We start from the raw sequence: 14525 nt of genomic DNA, 5'->3' as shown, positions 1-14525 counted from the left end.
CAGGCTCACAGCGCATGGGCAGTACTCACACTCAGGTGGGAGCAGCATGGTGGCTCCATGTGAGGTGTTCAGGGTCAGGGGAATAGCCAGGGGACTAAGAGGAGAGGGGCCTGGTCTCACCCAGGAAGAGCGGAGGAAGGCCTTTCAGCCCCAACTCACAAGGCTGGAGTTCACAGCTGTTTCCATGGAAATTTGCTTCAGTGACATCAGGTAAGGCAGCGGGCTAACTGTGGGGACTGTGCAGGACAAGGTTAGAGGAACCCAGTTCTCAGTGAACCCCTGGGATTCCTGGCCGAGCCCTGGTGCAGTCACCTGGCAGCCAGACTTCTGCCAACTCCAGATCCTGAGCCACTGAGCAGCCCCTGCCTTGCGCAGAGGTGACTGGGGGGCTGGGTGGGGCTCACCAGGAATGGATGGGACCATCATACTGACAGCTACATGTGTTAAGAGATAAGTGCCTGGGAGAGAAGGGAACAGAAGGATGTTTGTCTGCACCCTCCCCAAGGTGTCAGGTGTCAGGAAGGGTCCCCCTGTCCATCAGGGCTCCCAGCAGATCCTTTAGGAGAATCAGCACCTGAGTGAAGGGAGCAGATGGACTCATTACTCACTTTAGCTGTGAGCTCTAAAGGTCTGTAGCAGGACCTGGGTGACTGTGATGTGCGAAAGGTGGGCAGAGCTCGGTACAGGCTGCTGGTCCCAGGGCAGGGGTGGCAGCTTCAGGGACATACATGAGGCTGGTGAGGGCGGGGCTGAAGATGGGGAGTGACTGGGATGCTGTAGCCCCAGGAGAATTGACCCAGGATTCCCTCAGCCCTGGGACCAACACTCGCTCTTTCCTGCAGGCTGACGATGCCACCTAGAGGGCCAGATACCATGTCTGTCTTAGCAAATGTTCCTTCGATTGGCTGCTTCTGGATGACCTGCTGTTCATATTTGGACCATCTGGAGTTCAAACCTTCCAAGAGCAGAAACCACCATCATATCAGAGTGAGACAGTAGATGCAGCATCTCGGGTCCCTTATTGCATTTGCTGATTATCCTCTGCGGTGCCTTTTTAAAACATATCAGGTCACTTTCTCTAGTGCTAAGAGATGAATTCTACCTTGAAACTGTAATCGCTTCAATAAGAAATCTCAACCCAGAGAACATTTTTCATCTTCTCTGTACCTTCACCCTACATGCAGGTGCTATTGCCAAACCTCAGGGCTCTTCTGTGTCCTCAAAAACAATCATGTATTTTAAAATAACAAAGTAGATTTATGACAGTTCCCATTACTAACTTATAGCACTATAATGATATTCAAATAAATACCTTAATATTCTAATAACTTAATTGCTTTGGAGTTTTGGTTTTTTGTAGAGAATTTTTAGTTTATTTCAGCCAAACATGGCATGTACCACAGGAAGTTCTCTAATAGCCAAAGATTAACAAGTTATTTTTTTCTGTCTGTGAGGTTTTTGTTTGTGGTTTTTGTGTTTTTTGTTTGTTTGTTTGTTTTTGGCTTAATCCCTTAATCTTCTTCACCCTCCCCCCCAATGAACACCCTCCCTTTCCAACAGCTGTCCTTCTGTTCTCTGTATCCATGAGTCTGTCTTCACTTTGCCAGTTTATTTTCTTCTCTAGGTTCCACATATAAGTAAAATCATCTGGCACTTGTGTTTTTCTGACGGATTTAGTTCACTTAGCATAATGCTCTCCAGGTCTATCCTTGCTGTCACAAGAGGTAAGATATCCATTTTTACAACCAAATAGTATTCCATTCTGTAAATGTACCACAACTTTTTTATCCACTCATCTAAGATGGGCCCTTGGGCTGCTTTCAAATCTTGGCTGTTGTAAATAGAGCTGCAATGGATATAAGGGTGAATATATTCTTTCCAGTCAGTGTTTCAGGTTCCTTTGGATATATTCCAGAAGAGGAAACAGCGGGTCATAAGGCAAGTTCATTTTTAATTTTTGAGTTATAGAGATTTGCTTCATAACCCAGTAAAGAATTCATAGCATTTCACTGTCCCTCCATGACACAGGGTAAATACTACCAATGATTCTGCTAGAATTTCTTGTGGAAACAGAGATTTTAGGGTCACTGTTAAGTTAACAGGTATCTTATGTTGGTCTCAAACATTATCCTGTGCTGTGGATGCAAACAAATGTCTGGGACTTAAGCAATGAGACTCTTCTGAACTTGACCCGCCCCGCCCATCCCAGTGACTTCCTGTGACCCCAACTCACCTCCTTCAGTGAGAAGTGTCTTCACAGCAGGAACACCTCTGCCTCTCATGTTGCTCTATGTGCCCACTGACAAAGGACCAGTATTCAGAATATACAATGAACTCCTACAAATAAACGAGCATAAGTCTATTTCTCCTAAATTGGGGCAAATCTTTGAGCTATCCACATATGGTGAATAAGCCTGTAAAAAGATTAAATGTGCCCCCAAGTCATCACTATAACACAAACAGTAAACTCCCTGACACACCCATGACATTAACAAAAGGTCGATATCACCATAAGAAGTGGGGGACAGGAGGTGGAATGCCAGGCCTTCGCTTACATTGTGAGTGGGAGTATAATTAGATCATCTAATCACTCCTTTCCCTAAACTCTAGACAGTGGATGTGAGTTTCTCCTGCTACAGGTGTCCCGGTGTCAGTTCCAGGCTGGCCACGCGGACTAAAAAGCACGTGGGGATACGGTTGTTTATTCTAGTGTGTGTCACAGCAGAAATGAACACTAAGGTACCCTACTGAAGTAGAATAGGTGATTCAATGTTGTCTGAAGATTTCTGCGTCTCCCTGCTGGAGGCAAAATAATCTGAACTATCAAAAATGAGAGAAAGGATTGGCGAGAAGAGATTATCCAAAGAATACATATGCATATATGTATGATGCTTAGACACAGACAGTAGTGTGGTGAAGACCTGCGTGGAGGTGGGAGCGGGGTGGAAGGGGTCCACGGGGGAAATAAGGGGTGTCTGTAGTACCTTCAACAGTAACGATACATTTCTAAGAACGAAACCTCCGAGGCTGTCTCTCAGGAGATCCTAAGCCTTCCCCTCCCCCCGCCGTGGTTTGCTGGCCTCTCTCTCCTAAGCTCCAAGGGCCCCTCTTTTGCCTCTGTAACTTCTTTCCTGAGCTGCCCCTTCCACAGCCCACTTCTCCTTCCTCAGTGACTCCCAAATGAGCTTTCTCGTAGAGCTTGAAAAAAAATTAACCAAACTGTCTAAGAAAATACTCTTAGCCCTGGCCGGTTTGGCTCAGCGGTTAGAGCGTCGGCCTGCGGTCCAGAGAGACCCGGGTTCGGTTCCCGCTAAGGGCGCGTGCCTCGGTTGCAGTTTGTCCCCGGCCCTGGTCGGTTGTGCGGGTGGCAGCCACTCGATGTGTTCTTTTCACATCGATGTTTTTCTCTCTCTCTCTCTGTTCCTCTCTCTCCCTCCCACTCTACCTGAACAAAAAGATGGAAAAATGTCCTCGGGTGAGGATAAAAAAAAAAAAAAAAAAATACTCTTAAACTTTCATATATACATATATTTGAGGACTATGGGCTGACTTACAATAACATTAGCCACATGAGTCTAAATCTACCCACATATATTTTAAAAATTGACAGACCAACAGAAAGGGCAAGTAAAACCCATAACCCATATCTTCAGTATATCAAGGGAATGAAAAATACCTAAATTCATCAGTTACTTTGAGTCAAAAAAGCATTACCGGAACAACTGTTGAAACTTGAATGGGGTCTGAGGGTTGAACAGCTTAAGGGGTTGGTGTAAAATCAGTGTTGGTGGTTGCACTGATGTGATATTGGAGAGTGTCCTGGTTTGAAGGAGATACACACTAACATACATGGCATCAGACGACATCATGAAAAGTAGGGGACACCTATATGATAGTTTCCTTCATGGCTCAGGAAAAGAAGTTGTCTGTACAACTTCCGTACCTTTTGTGCTTGTTTGAGAAGGTGTTACCATTATTTAAAAAATGGAATTTAAGAAACACATGGTTTTCAGAATTTGATGCAAGAACGTAACTAGCTCACCAAATACAATACAGGTCCTGCTGTTTCTTCAAAGGTTGGTCATCCCCCCATGTACTCTTCTCACTCTTCCATGGTCAGCGCTGGCCTGGAATGGGAGGGGTGCACACTCTCTGTTACAGACCTGACCCTCACTGCGATGCTGAAGGCTTCATGTAACCAAACCAGAGAGAAGGGCTTTGCAGCTCTTCCGAGACAGATCCACCCTGCAAGTCAGGGGTGAGTGTGCGTGCGTGTGTGTGTGTGTGTGTGTGTGTAATCTTCCCTGTCCATTCCCTTCACCTCCTGAAATCTCCAATACCCTAAGGCCAATGATGGAGAGCAATCCCCTTCACTCAAAGTTCACCAACTTATCACATGTCTGCATGCTAAATGAACCATCTCCTCTCCCCTTCCTGTCTCATAACACCCTAGTCCACAGTCAGAACATCACACCTGCTGACAGGGGCTTGGATAACTGAGCTGCACATTTCACGTGGTTGTTGGAAATACAATGTGTTTCTTTGTGAACTTTGTCAAACAGAGTCTAATAATCTAACACTATTATTGTTAGATGCTCAATCAGATCATTTGAATGACCTCCGGGACCAGGAGCTGAGGGAGGATTCTCCTCACGTGTGGGTCTCACTATAAACATGACCACCTATGGCAAACTATCCTGACTCCATGGCTGTAACCCCACCACCACTCAGTTCATCACTAGGATCACTCTGGCCACCCCTAATGAATCGTCGTCCTGACCCTTATCATGATAGTGTGTGTTGTGCACAGAAAAGAGGGGGGGTTTGGTGTCCAGTGGCTCAAGGCTGAGGGGTGGTTCTAGACTGGGGTGAGGACCAGAGAATCCTGAGTCCCACCTGCCCCCATCCAATGAGAATTCTCCCCATTAAATGAGCAACACAGGCTGAGACCTCCTCTCACACACATTTGCTGAGTGAAGTCAGTGAGTCCAAGTGACCATAAGTCCCCCTTGTCCTAGGGCTGTGGGCAAGTGGAGGGAGCCTACATTAGGCCTCTCTCTACTTAAGCTGAGGGACATCGGATAAGGACAAACTCTGTGAGTTAAGAGGCATAGAAGTTATAGAAGGTTCTGGACTGATTTGCTAGAGTCATTATGCAGGAGGGGCCTGTGCTGTTTGGTTTGGAAGACGAGACACATGCCAGTGGGCAGGACACTGACTTGGTGGATCCTGGTGATCTCTGTGACAAGATGCTCCATGCATAGGGCTGGGGCACAGACGCCTGTGTTTAAACCCTGGACCCACAAGGCTGAATTAAGGAGGCAAGTGACTGGGAGAACAGGAGGAAGGCAACAGGCTGGCATTAGAGGCCTGGCAGGAAGGCCAGGTGGGAGCCATGCCTTGTATAACCCAGTTGTTATTGCCTGGACAGGAGCAGGGGAAAGACCAAATAGTACAGGATGAGAGCCCCATGCCCAGTAATGTCTGAATGATGGAGGGAAGGTACTTGCCTCAGTCACACCAGACCCCGGGAGCTGGTGGAACTGGCCCCAGGAGCTATTTTAATGGATGGGGCTCTCACTCCAGACACAGGAATCAAGTAGCTGGGTGACACTCAGGCATGTCCCTGTGCTAGTTTCTTCATCTTGCCATGCATGCATGTGGTCAGGGTCTGGCTGGTGATGCAGGCCTGTGAAAGAATTCACAATGAGAGAACGTGGAGGAAAGGAGGAGGAAGTTTATTACTTTTCCCCAAAGGCAGGGAAAGGGCCAGGTGCCACATGGCACAGGGCAACAAAAGATATGGTGAGTTGCTTGTTATTTGGGTTTTCAGGGGGTGGATGGCAATTAGGGGCAGGGAGGGGATTGTGTTGAAGATGAACAGATGCCAGGGTTTCTCCTTGAGAAGCCAGTTTCTTTTCTAGGAGACAGTCCGCAGATGGGCCAGGGAGGCGTCCTTACCATGTCTTCTCTGGCCTGTCAAACATGCTTTGGAGCAAAGAAAGTTACCGAGAGTATAAAAGGGAAATCTTCTCTCAGGGGGTTACAGAGAGTTTGGAAAAGGGAGACTTGTTTGAAGGGAGGGGTGAGGGAGGGAAGTTCTATTTGTTAGAGGCTCTTTGGTGTGAATCATCCTGAAGTGGCTACACCTGCAGGGAGAAGGTTGGCAAAGCTCAGTCTTCATATTCTATTGATGAGTAGAAGAGTGGTATGGACTTAGAGATGCCAGCAATTTCCATGTTTAATTGCCAGGGTTTATTTTAATTGTGGAAATATCCAAGCAAAAAGAAAGGCTGTTTTCTGTCCTTGCACATTTCACAATTATAATACAGGAAAGATCACCTGCAAAAATGAAAAGATTAAATGAGGAGACAGTGCAAGTAGCCCCGAGCTTGTCCAGGCTGAGGACTCCCACAGGTCTCCTGATGGTGCTGCCCTGAAGTCCTGGGTCCGGGTGTCTCCTGATGAGAGGTGGGCCATGCACTGCAGTCCAAGGCACTTCTCTGTCACCTGAGTGTCTTTGTCTGGTGGAAATAAGTCCATAGACGAGGGCCGTCTGAACAAGGAGGGTTCCTCAAACCAAGAGGCCATGGTTTTGCTCTGGTTTAGGATCATTATCCCCAGAGGACATCCCACAACTTAAATGCTGGTTGACATGTGAATTCCTGAATGAATGAGCAAGTGTGAGGATGAAATGGCCAAAAAAGTTAAAACCCCATTTGCAGAACTGGAGCCTTAAGTGCTTTGTGAACTTATCAGAGGTCTCTAGGACACACTGCAGGTCTCTCAATTCTTGTCTGCAGGGAAAAGCTTGGAAATATAAACTCAGGTCTCAGTTCCCCAACCTTACTCTTAAGAGGAATCACTTTAGTCAACAAAAGGCCTTGGGCTCCACAGGCATAGAAACTACTAGAAACACATCGCTGATGACAGGACAGCTAAGGAACATCTTCAGCTCCTTTTATTAACACGGACGTTTCCCAGGAATGAAAGTCTTGGGTCTTTTAGGAAAAGAAGTAAGAATTGGGAAATCAGTGAAGGAGATGGACAGCAATGGGTGGGTGGCCAGGAGAATGGGGTGGAGGAAGGGGCCTGGAGGCGGGAGGAGAAGGGTCTGAGATGTTCGGGAACTTTGCTCTAAGGAGCAGGTGACGGCCCTGGGGAGGGCATCCTGGAGGTTCTCGGGTGGGGTCGACACTCGGGGTTCATTCCCTCCCCGGGTCTCCTGGGCACGGCTCCGCGCCCCAGTTGGGTCGCCCTCGGGATCCAGGTCCCGTTGCAGGGTCTGTGGGCACCAAGCTCGGCCCTGTGCTCATGGTCCCGCTTCTGCTACTGGACTGTCCCTGGGGGGAGCGGAGCGCGGCTGGCGGTGAAGTCCCCACGGAAATGCGGGGCGGGGCCACCAGGACCAGGACCCGGACTGGTGCCCTAGGGGCTTGGGGAACCTTCCTCGGGATGGTACTGCCGCCCCTCTTCAGTTCCCTCCGCGGGCGTTTCTTCCTGGGCGCGATGCCCGGGCTGGTCGTCCCCTCCCAGGCAAGGCTTAGGACGGAAAGAGGCGACTTGGGCTGAAAAGTGAAGCTGGAGGAAGGGGCGGAGGCATGGGAGGGAGGGGTGAGAGCGGGAAGTTCTGCTCATGCCCCACCTCACCCCGCAGCTCCCTCCCAGCCCGGGGTCCTGGGGTGGACAGGGCGTGTTCACAAACGGTCAGGAACCACAGACAGCTGCCTGCCCCAACTCTGCTCACACTGCTTTCCCAGGCAGACCCTCTACTATGCCCACTGCTGGGGACCTGGACCTTCCCAGTGGCTCTGAGGGGGTCAGAGCTGGCAGCCCCAGGCACTCACTCCCCAGACTCAGGTCACCTCCCCTCCTGAGTCACTCTGCTCCCCCAGCTCAGCACACTGTCTCACTGTCCACTCCACCTGTCCCCATGAACCCTCCTGCCTCTAAAACCTTCCTATGTGTGAGTAGCTCTTTTTGGCCTGTGGCTTTTTTTTTCCTCTTTTTTTTAAACATGTTTTTTTTGGGGGGAGGGGTACGTGCCCCTAGCGGGAACCAATCCCGGACTCTTGTCCACAGGCTGACGCTCCTACCACTGAGCCAAACCGGCCAGGGTTCTTCTTTATAGAGTGAATGTGAGAGGACACAGGTCCCACAGGTATGGTCACTGCTCCTCTCTCCTTTCTGCAGGCTGGATCCCTTGCCCCAAGCAGGCCAGGAGGGACACCGCAGGAAGCCATAGGTGTGAGCTGAGAGTCCTGCCGAGGCAACATTTCTGGTTTCAGGATCAGTCCCTGCTTCTGCATCTTTTTTCCCTGTAACATCATTTAGGGCCGGAGAAATCACATCTGTCTTGTGACCCCTGGCCTGTGTGCCCCAAGAACTTAGTGTATTGAAGCCCAGCTCAGGATGGGCAGCTCTGTATCCCATGGCCAGAGGCCTCTTCTCCACCAGGCCCCAGGACCACCAAACACTGACCTCCAACCACTTCACCATGGAGGGTCAGCTGTGCAGGGGTCAACCCCACAGAGCAGTACTTGATTCAGTGGGGTTCTGGTCCCCACTGAGACTGCCCCATGAGTGTGTTGCTCGGGGAGGTGGTTAGGAACTCATGCTCTGGTGTGGTCTGAAGCTGTCCACTAGGTGCACTGGATCTGGGGCCTCCCCAGAGATGCAGGCCAAGGTCAGCTGCTGCCTGTCTTGTGCTGGGGCCACCCATCATGAGCTACAAAGTGATCTGCTACTTTATCAGACTGTTACTAATGCTTGGCTTGGAGGTGCCCAAGCAAGGCCAAGCTGTGACCCAAGGTTGGCTACTGCTAGTGCTGGGCCTGGGGCCACTGGGTGGGAAGTATGAGAGGTACAGGCATGCTGAGACCAGAAGCTGCTTATTTCAGAAATTTTAGATAAATCTGAAGCAGGAGCCAAGACAGGCCATTCATATGGAAAAGCCACTGGAAACAGCTTGGCTGGGCCTGGATGTTGGGTAAGGGGAGGCCTCAGAGCATCACTAGGGCAGGGCACACAGCTTGAGTCCAGATGATGGAATCTCAGACATGGCGCTTGCCTGCTGGCTCTGTGGCTGGAGGGCTCCTCAAAGGAACATGGCCTCAGGCAGCACTTCTGTCTGGGGAAAGCTGTGACACTCCCTCCTCCCCCCCAGCTCTTGCCCTGATACCAGACAATTCACTTCCTCCCCATATGCCTCTGGATCCTCTCAAGCTGCTGCCCAGTGCTGGAGCTCAGAGGGAGTGAGTCCAAGGAAGTCCATGCACAGGCCCTTTAAAAGGAGCTGCCTGAAAGTAGAGCAGGCTCCATCTCTCTCAGCCTCATTTGCACTGGTTTTTTGTTTGTGTGTGTGTGTGCGCATTTGTTTTGAAAAAATGCAAAGTTATTTTTATTTGTTTTTGCTAATTAAGAACAGAACTGTCACAGCAGCTCAGTCTGTAACCCACCCTGCCCAGATTGTTCTGTGGTGGGGCCAAGAACAGACAGAAGGTCTTCCTCCATCTTCTCAAAGCCTGAGGATCTCTCCCACAGGGCACCAACATGCACCTGTCACCTAAGACATGAACTGAAGCCAGATGCAGAGGTCACCTCATTTTCCACAACCAAAGGAGAAGATGAAAAATTTTCTTTGGTGGGATGTCTTCTTCACTTAGTTAGAAGACTAAGTACAAGAATTCCCACACGTAGCACCAAGGTAAAATGGAACCAAATGTTGGTAAAGTGCAGCAGTGACATGTCCCTCAAGCAATAAAGGACATGGGTATTGCATCTGCCGTGTCCTCAGGATCTTCCAGAGGTCTCTGCATTTGCTGTAAGGTCTTCAGCTCCTGGAGCTCAGCAGGTGAACACCTGGACAGGGAAGGACAGCCAACCAGAAGGAGCAGGTGTTGAACTAGACCACACTCTGGAGCTTCTGAGCAGCCTCTTCTGCCATCAGAAAAGAAACATGTGTTTGGCGCAGTAGCTGAGGAAATCCTGGGATAAGTTCCCCTGGGGTTATGGACCCCAATCACATCCATCTCAAAGCCCCACCCTCGCTGAGATGCATATAGTTCCCATCAATTCTCACTACCACCCTAGGTCCTCCCTCCTTTACCACATGACAGTCAGCCTCAAGTCCCGTGAATGAGAGGTGGGCTCAGGACTCAAGGTGCACATGAATTGTTCTGCTCCCAGCACTGAAGTCCTGATTCTAAAGCCCCATGAGGAGCCCTGTCCAAAGACAGGGGCCTGCATCCTGCTTCCTCTCCCACTGGGGAGGGTTTCAGACAAACATCCTTGTTTCCCCTCCCCTCTCCTGCCCTCCTCACCCTGGTCTCAGCACACCACTCTGACAGTGACTGTCCCTGCCCTGCCCCATCCATCCCTGCTCCAGTCAGCGGTCAGCATCCAACTCCACCAGCAGCTCAGCCCCACCCAGCTCCCCAGTCACCTCTGCCCGAGGCACAGGCTGCTCTGTGGCTCCAGATGTGCAGTCGGCAGGATTGTGGCTGCCAGCTGACTGCACCAGGGCTCGGCCAGGAATCCCAGGGGTTCACTGAGAACTGGGTTCCTCTAACCTTGTCCTGCACAGTCCCCACAGTTAGCCCGCTGCCTTACCTGATGTCACTGAAGCGACTTTCCATGGAAACACAGTCGTGAACTCCTGGAGCTCAGCAGGTGAACACCTGGACGGGGAAGGACAGCCAACCAAAGTTGTGAGTTGGGGCTGAAAGGCCTTCCTCCCCTCTTCCTGGGTGAGACCAGGCCCCTCTCCTCTTAGTCCCCTGGCTATTCCCCTGACCCTGAACACCTCACATGGAGCCGCCATGCTGCTCCCACCTGAGTGTGAGTACTGCCCATGCGCTGTGAGCCTGCTGGCCCCACCCACCCACACTGGGCCCACAGACTCTCCCAGCAGGGAGTCTGAGCCCGCACTGAAATCACTGAACCCCTTCAGCATCAACAGGCCTCAAGCCTTGGGGGCCCTCCTTTCCCACTGGCAGTCGCAGTGAGGACACAGCAGGTCTCAGCTGAGCCTGTCAAGTTACTGCTATGAAGCGACATAATGTGTTCGTCTCCTGGTCTAATTTCCAGGAGGAGAGAGTGCAGTGAGGGGTCAGGGGATGGTCTGGGAATCCACTTTTCTCTGTCCTCGCTCAGGCCACCTGCCCCTCACTGCCCACCCAGTTCTGCCCTCAGTACCTGTTACTGCGAAGGAACCGGCGTAAGAAGAAAATTAAAACCAAGAAAACCACAACGGCAAAGATGACGCTGATAGTTATTATTGTCACTTTAATCACAGATAGTTCAGGTGTGACTGTGCTTGGTGTGGCTGCGGCTGGGGCTGTGATTGGTGCCCCTGCAATGGAAACACAAGAATGATATTGTGTAAAAAATCCAATTTGAGGAGACTCCCTCCTCCCCTCCTCTGCCCAGGTTCTCCTACAGTGCAGACAGTTTCTACCCCCTACGTGTGGCAGCCACTGTGACAGACCCTGGGGAGGAACAAAGAGGAGAAGGGCCCTGTCCCCTTGTAGTTCACACAGCTAATGGGGGCAGCAAGGGTTCCATATACCCTGTCACTCCTGCTGTGACAGAAGAGGAGGAGACACATGAGGAAGGCAGCAGAGAGGTCCCCAGGAGCTGATTCAAGGTGGTGTTGAAGGGTTTCCAGACATAGAGCAGGTGAGACGAAGGAGAAAAGTGATGCTGGGAGGACAGAACAGTGAAGCCACAGGTGTGAGAACAGAACGATGCCCTCATGTGTGGTCAGCAAGAATCCACGGTGAGTGTGCACGGTTATGTGCAGTGAGGAAGAGACGGGAGGATGGAGGGTTGGCAGGACCACCGCTGGTCGTTATTCTCCCAGGAACTCACTGTGGATGCATTACTTTTTCCAAAACTCACATACACACATGCATGCATACACATTCACACACATGTTCACGCACACATACACTCACACTCATTCCTCAAGGGCAGGTCAATCTTATCTCCAAAAACAACCACTCCATCCCTTCTTCCCTGTTACCTGCTGTCCCCAGCTCTTCCTTCCATGGCACAAAGTGTTGAAGCCCTTTCCTGCAGTCTCCCTTTGAGGTAACTGTGAGGTACTTGGTCAAGTCCTTGTCTTTCTCCCACTTCTCTTTCAGATGTTCGCCTCCGGAATGAACCACAGTATACTTTCCACTTTCCGAGTCAAAGAGAAGGAACCTCTGTCCGTTCCATCCAAACTCCCAGGATCCACTGCTGCTTCCCCTGGCGTTGCACTGACACATCATCCTGACCTGCAGGGTGAATGGACCTGCCCACAGGCCCCGTAGGGAAGACGTCAGCCTCCGGTCTTGTCAAATCATCACCCCACCTGGTGTCCCCTCCTCTGAACTCTTCTAATCCTGCCTTGTTCTCCCTGACCTTTCTGCTGGGCTGCATGGAGCAGACCAACATCCACTTTTCTTTATACAAATACAATAAATATTGCTAAGCTCACAATCTGCTCGCCTCTGCACCTGGATTTTCACACTTACCTCTGTCTGCGTGTTTCTCTGCTCTAATGTCAGGCAGGTGCTGTTTGATCAAGTTCCCCACGTCCCTCAGCATATCAGTCTGTTCTTTCCAGGTTTCTGTGGTCACTACCTCCTCTCTCAGGAGATTCATAGATATGACCTCATCACTGCCACAATCATAAGAAAAAATTTCCTTTCCATCCACCTGGACTTCAGCCATACACCAAGGTTGTTTGTTAGAAGAAACGTTGAAATTATAGTAAAGATAGTGATCATCTGTAACAAAACATGCTGGTGAGAACTGGGGTTGGAAGAAAAGGACCCAAAACACCCCCTCCCCCATCTCTGATGGGTGGGCTGGCAGAGCAAGAATGACCCTGCCTGGCCTCTCCCTTGCTTGAGGAGGACCAGGAGGCCTGGGCTGGGTAAGAAACCACACATCTCCAGATATGTCCTCTCTGTACAATACCCGTCATCAGTCAGCCCATAACCCATCCAGGGACATGCCTGGTGGCTACGGAGAAAAGGTCTAGGTGCCAGAGACTAGCCAGTGCCCTGCGGGGACATGGAGAGCATGCAGGGCTGCTCCTGAGGAAGCGGCATGACAGTGGGGTGGGGAGGTGGACAGGCCTCCCAGCTGGAGAAGGGGAGTTTACGACTGTGGGTCATGCTCCAGCACAGCCCTGGGATGGTGCACCTGCTGCGAGGGTGGCTCTTGCAAGCCTGGAGGAAGGTGTGGCTCCAGTGCATGTGACAGAAAAGCCACAACTTCTGGGGCAGGTCGCAGAGGGAGGGATCAGGTGGCTCACAGAAGTGAATATGCCAGGAGGGATATGATATGAAAAGGCACCACAGTGTGCAATCCACCATGCTCCATGAGAAAGCCTGAACTAAACTCTGGTTTACTGAGCTGCTGAGGAAAGAACGGATGAGAAGAGCACAGAATTCTCTAAGAGCCCACTGATGACTTTGCTGATGGTCAGGAAAGGTGGTGGGACTCCGCGTTCCCCAAAATGGCTTCCAGTAGTAATGGGAATGGAAAATGTTGAAATAATAAATCACAGGTACAGGAGCTCTATGTTGGGAGCAAAGGAAGTAGGATCATCAGAATGATTAGGAAGCAGGGCCTCACCCACAGAGCTATGACTATGGCTCACAGAACAGGATGATTCTAGAGGAAAAATAGGTGGACAACCAACCTTTCTGTTGGATTTAATCCATTAAAACAAAGGCAAAACACAAGGATGAACAATCAGGAGGCTGAAAGCAGCCTCCCAACAATAGACTGCATCCTTTGCCCAATTTCCAGAATGGACCCTTCTCAGACCTAGAACGCATTACTAGAAGGAGAAGCCAGGTTGCAATGAGAAGTGACCTTTGAATCCCTCAGCAAGTGTAAACGTCCTTCGGGCCTGCCCCTAAGACCCATATGGCCATTGACAGGTGAGTGTACACTGGGAAGCAGAATTACTCACACACTCACAATTTATCTTGTGTGAGTTGACATCATCCACGGGGATCTAAAGTGATCCATGGGGCCAGGTAATAAATACACACCTGGCCCTGTTTCTACACAGAGGTGTTATTGCTCCATAGATCCATACAGGGGTCATTTCACATTTCCCAGATTTGTAACAGAAATAGAAAATCTTTGTAGTTAATGAATTTCTTGTTGGCTGACGGCTACCATAGTAGGGAAATTTAAATACAATATTCTCAAACTGTCTTCCCTTTTCTCTAAATAGAATGTTAAAACAGTATATTATCCTGGAGAAAATGATGGAGATGAGTATCAACCGTAAATCCTAAAGGGTGAAGGTTACAATCTATATCCTATAGCATTTAATAACAGTCTGGTTTGGAGACTTTCTCTAAATGGCTAGCTACTAAATAGTTTAGTCTGTGCAGACCACAGGTCTCTTTGCAACTACTCAACCCTGCTGTTGTAGCCTGAAAAAAGCCACAGACCATATTTGAATGAATGAGTGTGGCTGGACCTGCCACTAGGGCCCTATGACCCACAGG

At 50.1% G+C, this 14525-nt stretch overlaps 1 protein-coding gene across 1 annotated transcript; it reads right to left on the bottom strand.

Annotated features, from left to right (window-relative positions):
- Positions 1-9752: 9752 nt before the first annotated feature.
- On the bottom strand, positions 9753-12720 carry LOC118620778 (UL16-binding protein 3-like). Its single transcript, XM_036247776.1, has 4 exons — positions 12522-12720; positions 12026-12298; positions 11197-11353; positions 9753-9861 (listed from the first exon to the last, which is right to left on the bottom strand). The coding sequence occupies exons 1-4, from the start codon at positions 12718-12720 to the stop codon at positions 9753-9755; spliced, it is 738 nt and encodes a 245-aa protein (XP_036103669.1).
- Positions 12721-14525: the final 1805 nt, after the last annotated feature.

Source organism: Molossus molossus, unplaced genomic scaffold (genome assembly GCF_014108415.1).
Source record: "Molossus molossus isolate mMolMol1 unplaced genomic scaffold, mMolMol1.p scaffold_m16_p_8, whole genome shotgun sequence".
NCBI lineage: Eukaryota > Metazoa > Chordata > Mammalia > Chiroptera > Molossidae > Molossus > Molossus molossus.
Note: the sequence above shows the minus strand (reverse complement) of the source record. Positions and strands in the feature narration are given on the sequence as shown.

What these genes read in the sequence shown, in the direction of transcription:
- LOC118620778 (XM_036247776.1), bottom strand. Translation starts at nt 12,720, where the DNA reads ATGGCTGAAGTCCAGGTGGATGGAAAGGAAATTTTTTCTTATGATTGT. An exon ending in AGAGAAACACGCAGACAGAG is followed by an intron (nt 12,299 to 12,521) that starts GTAAGTGTGAAA and finishes GCCTGTGGGCAG; the next exon opens with GTCCATTCACCCTGCAGGTC. An exon ending in CGGTTCCTTCGCAGTAACAG is followed by an intron (nt 9,862 to 11,196) that starts GTACTGAGGGCA and finishes TTCCCTGTCCAG; the next exon opens with GTGTTCACCTGCTGAGCTCC.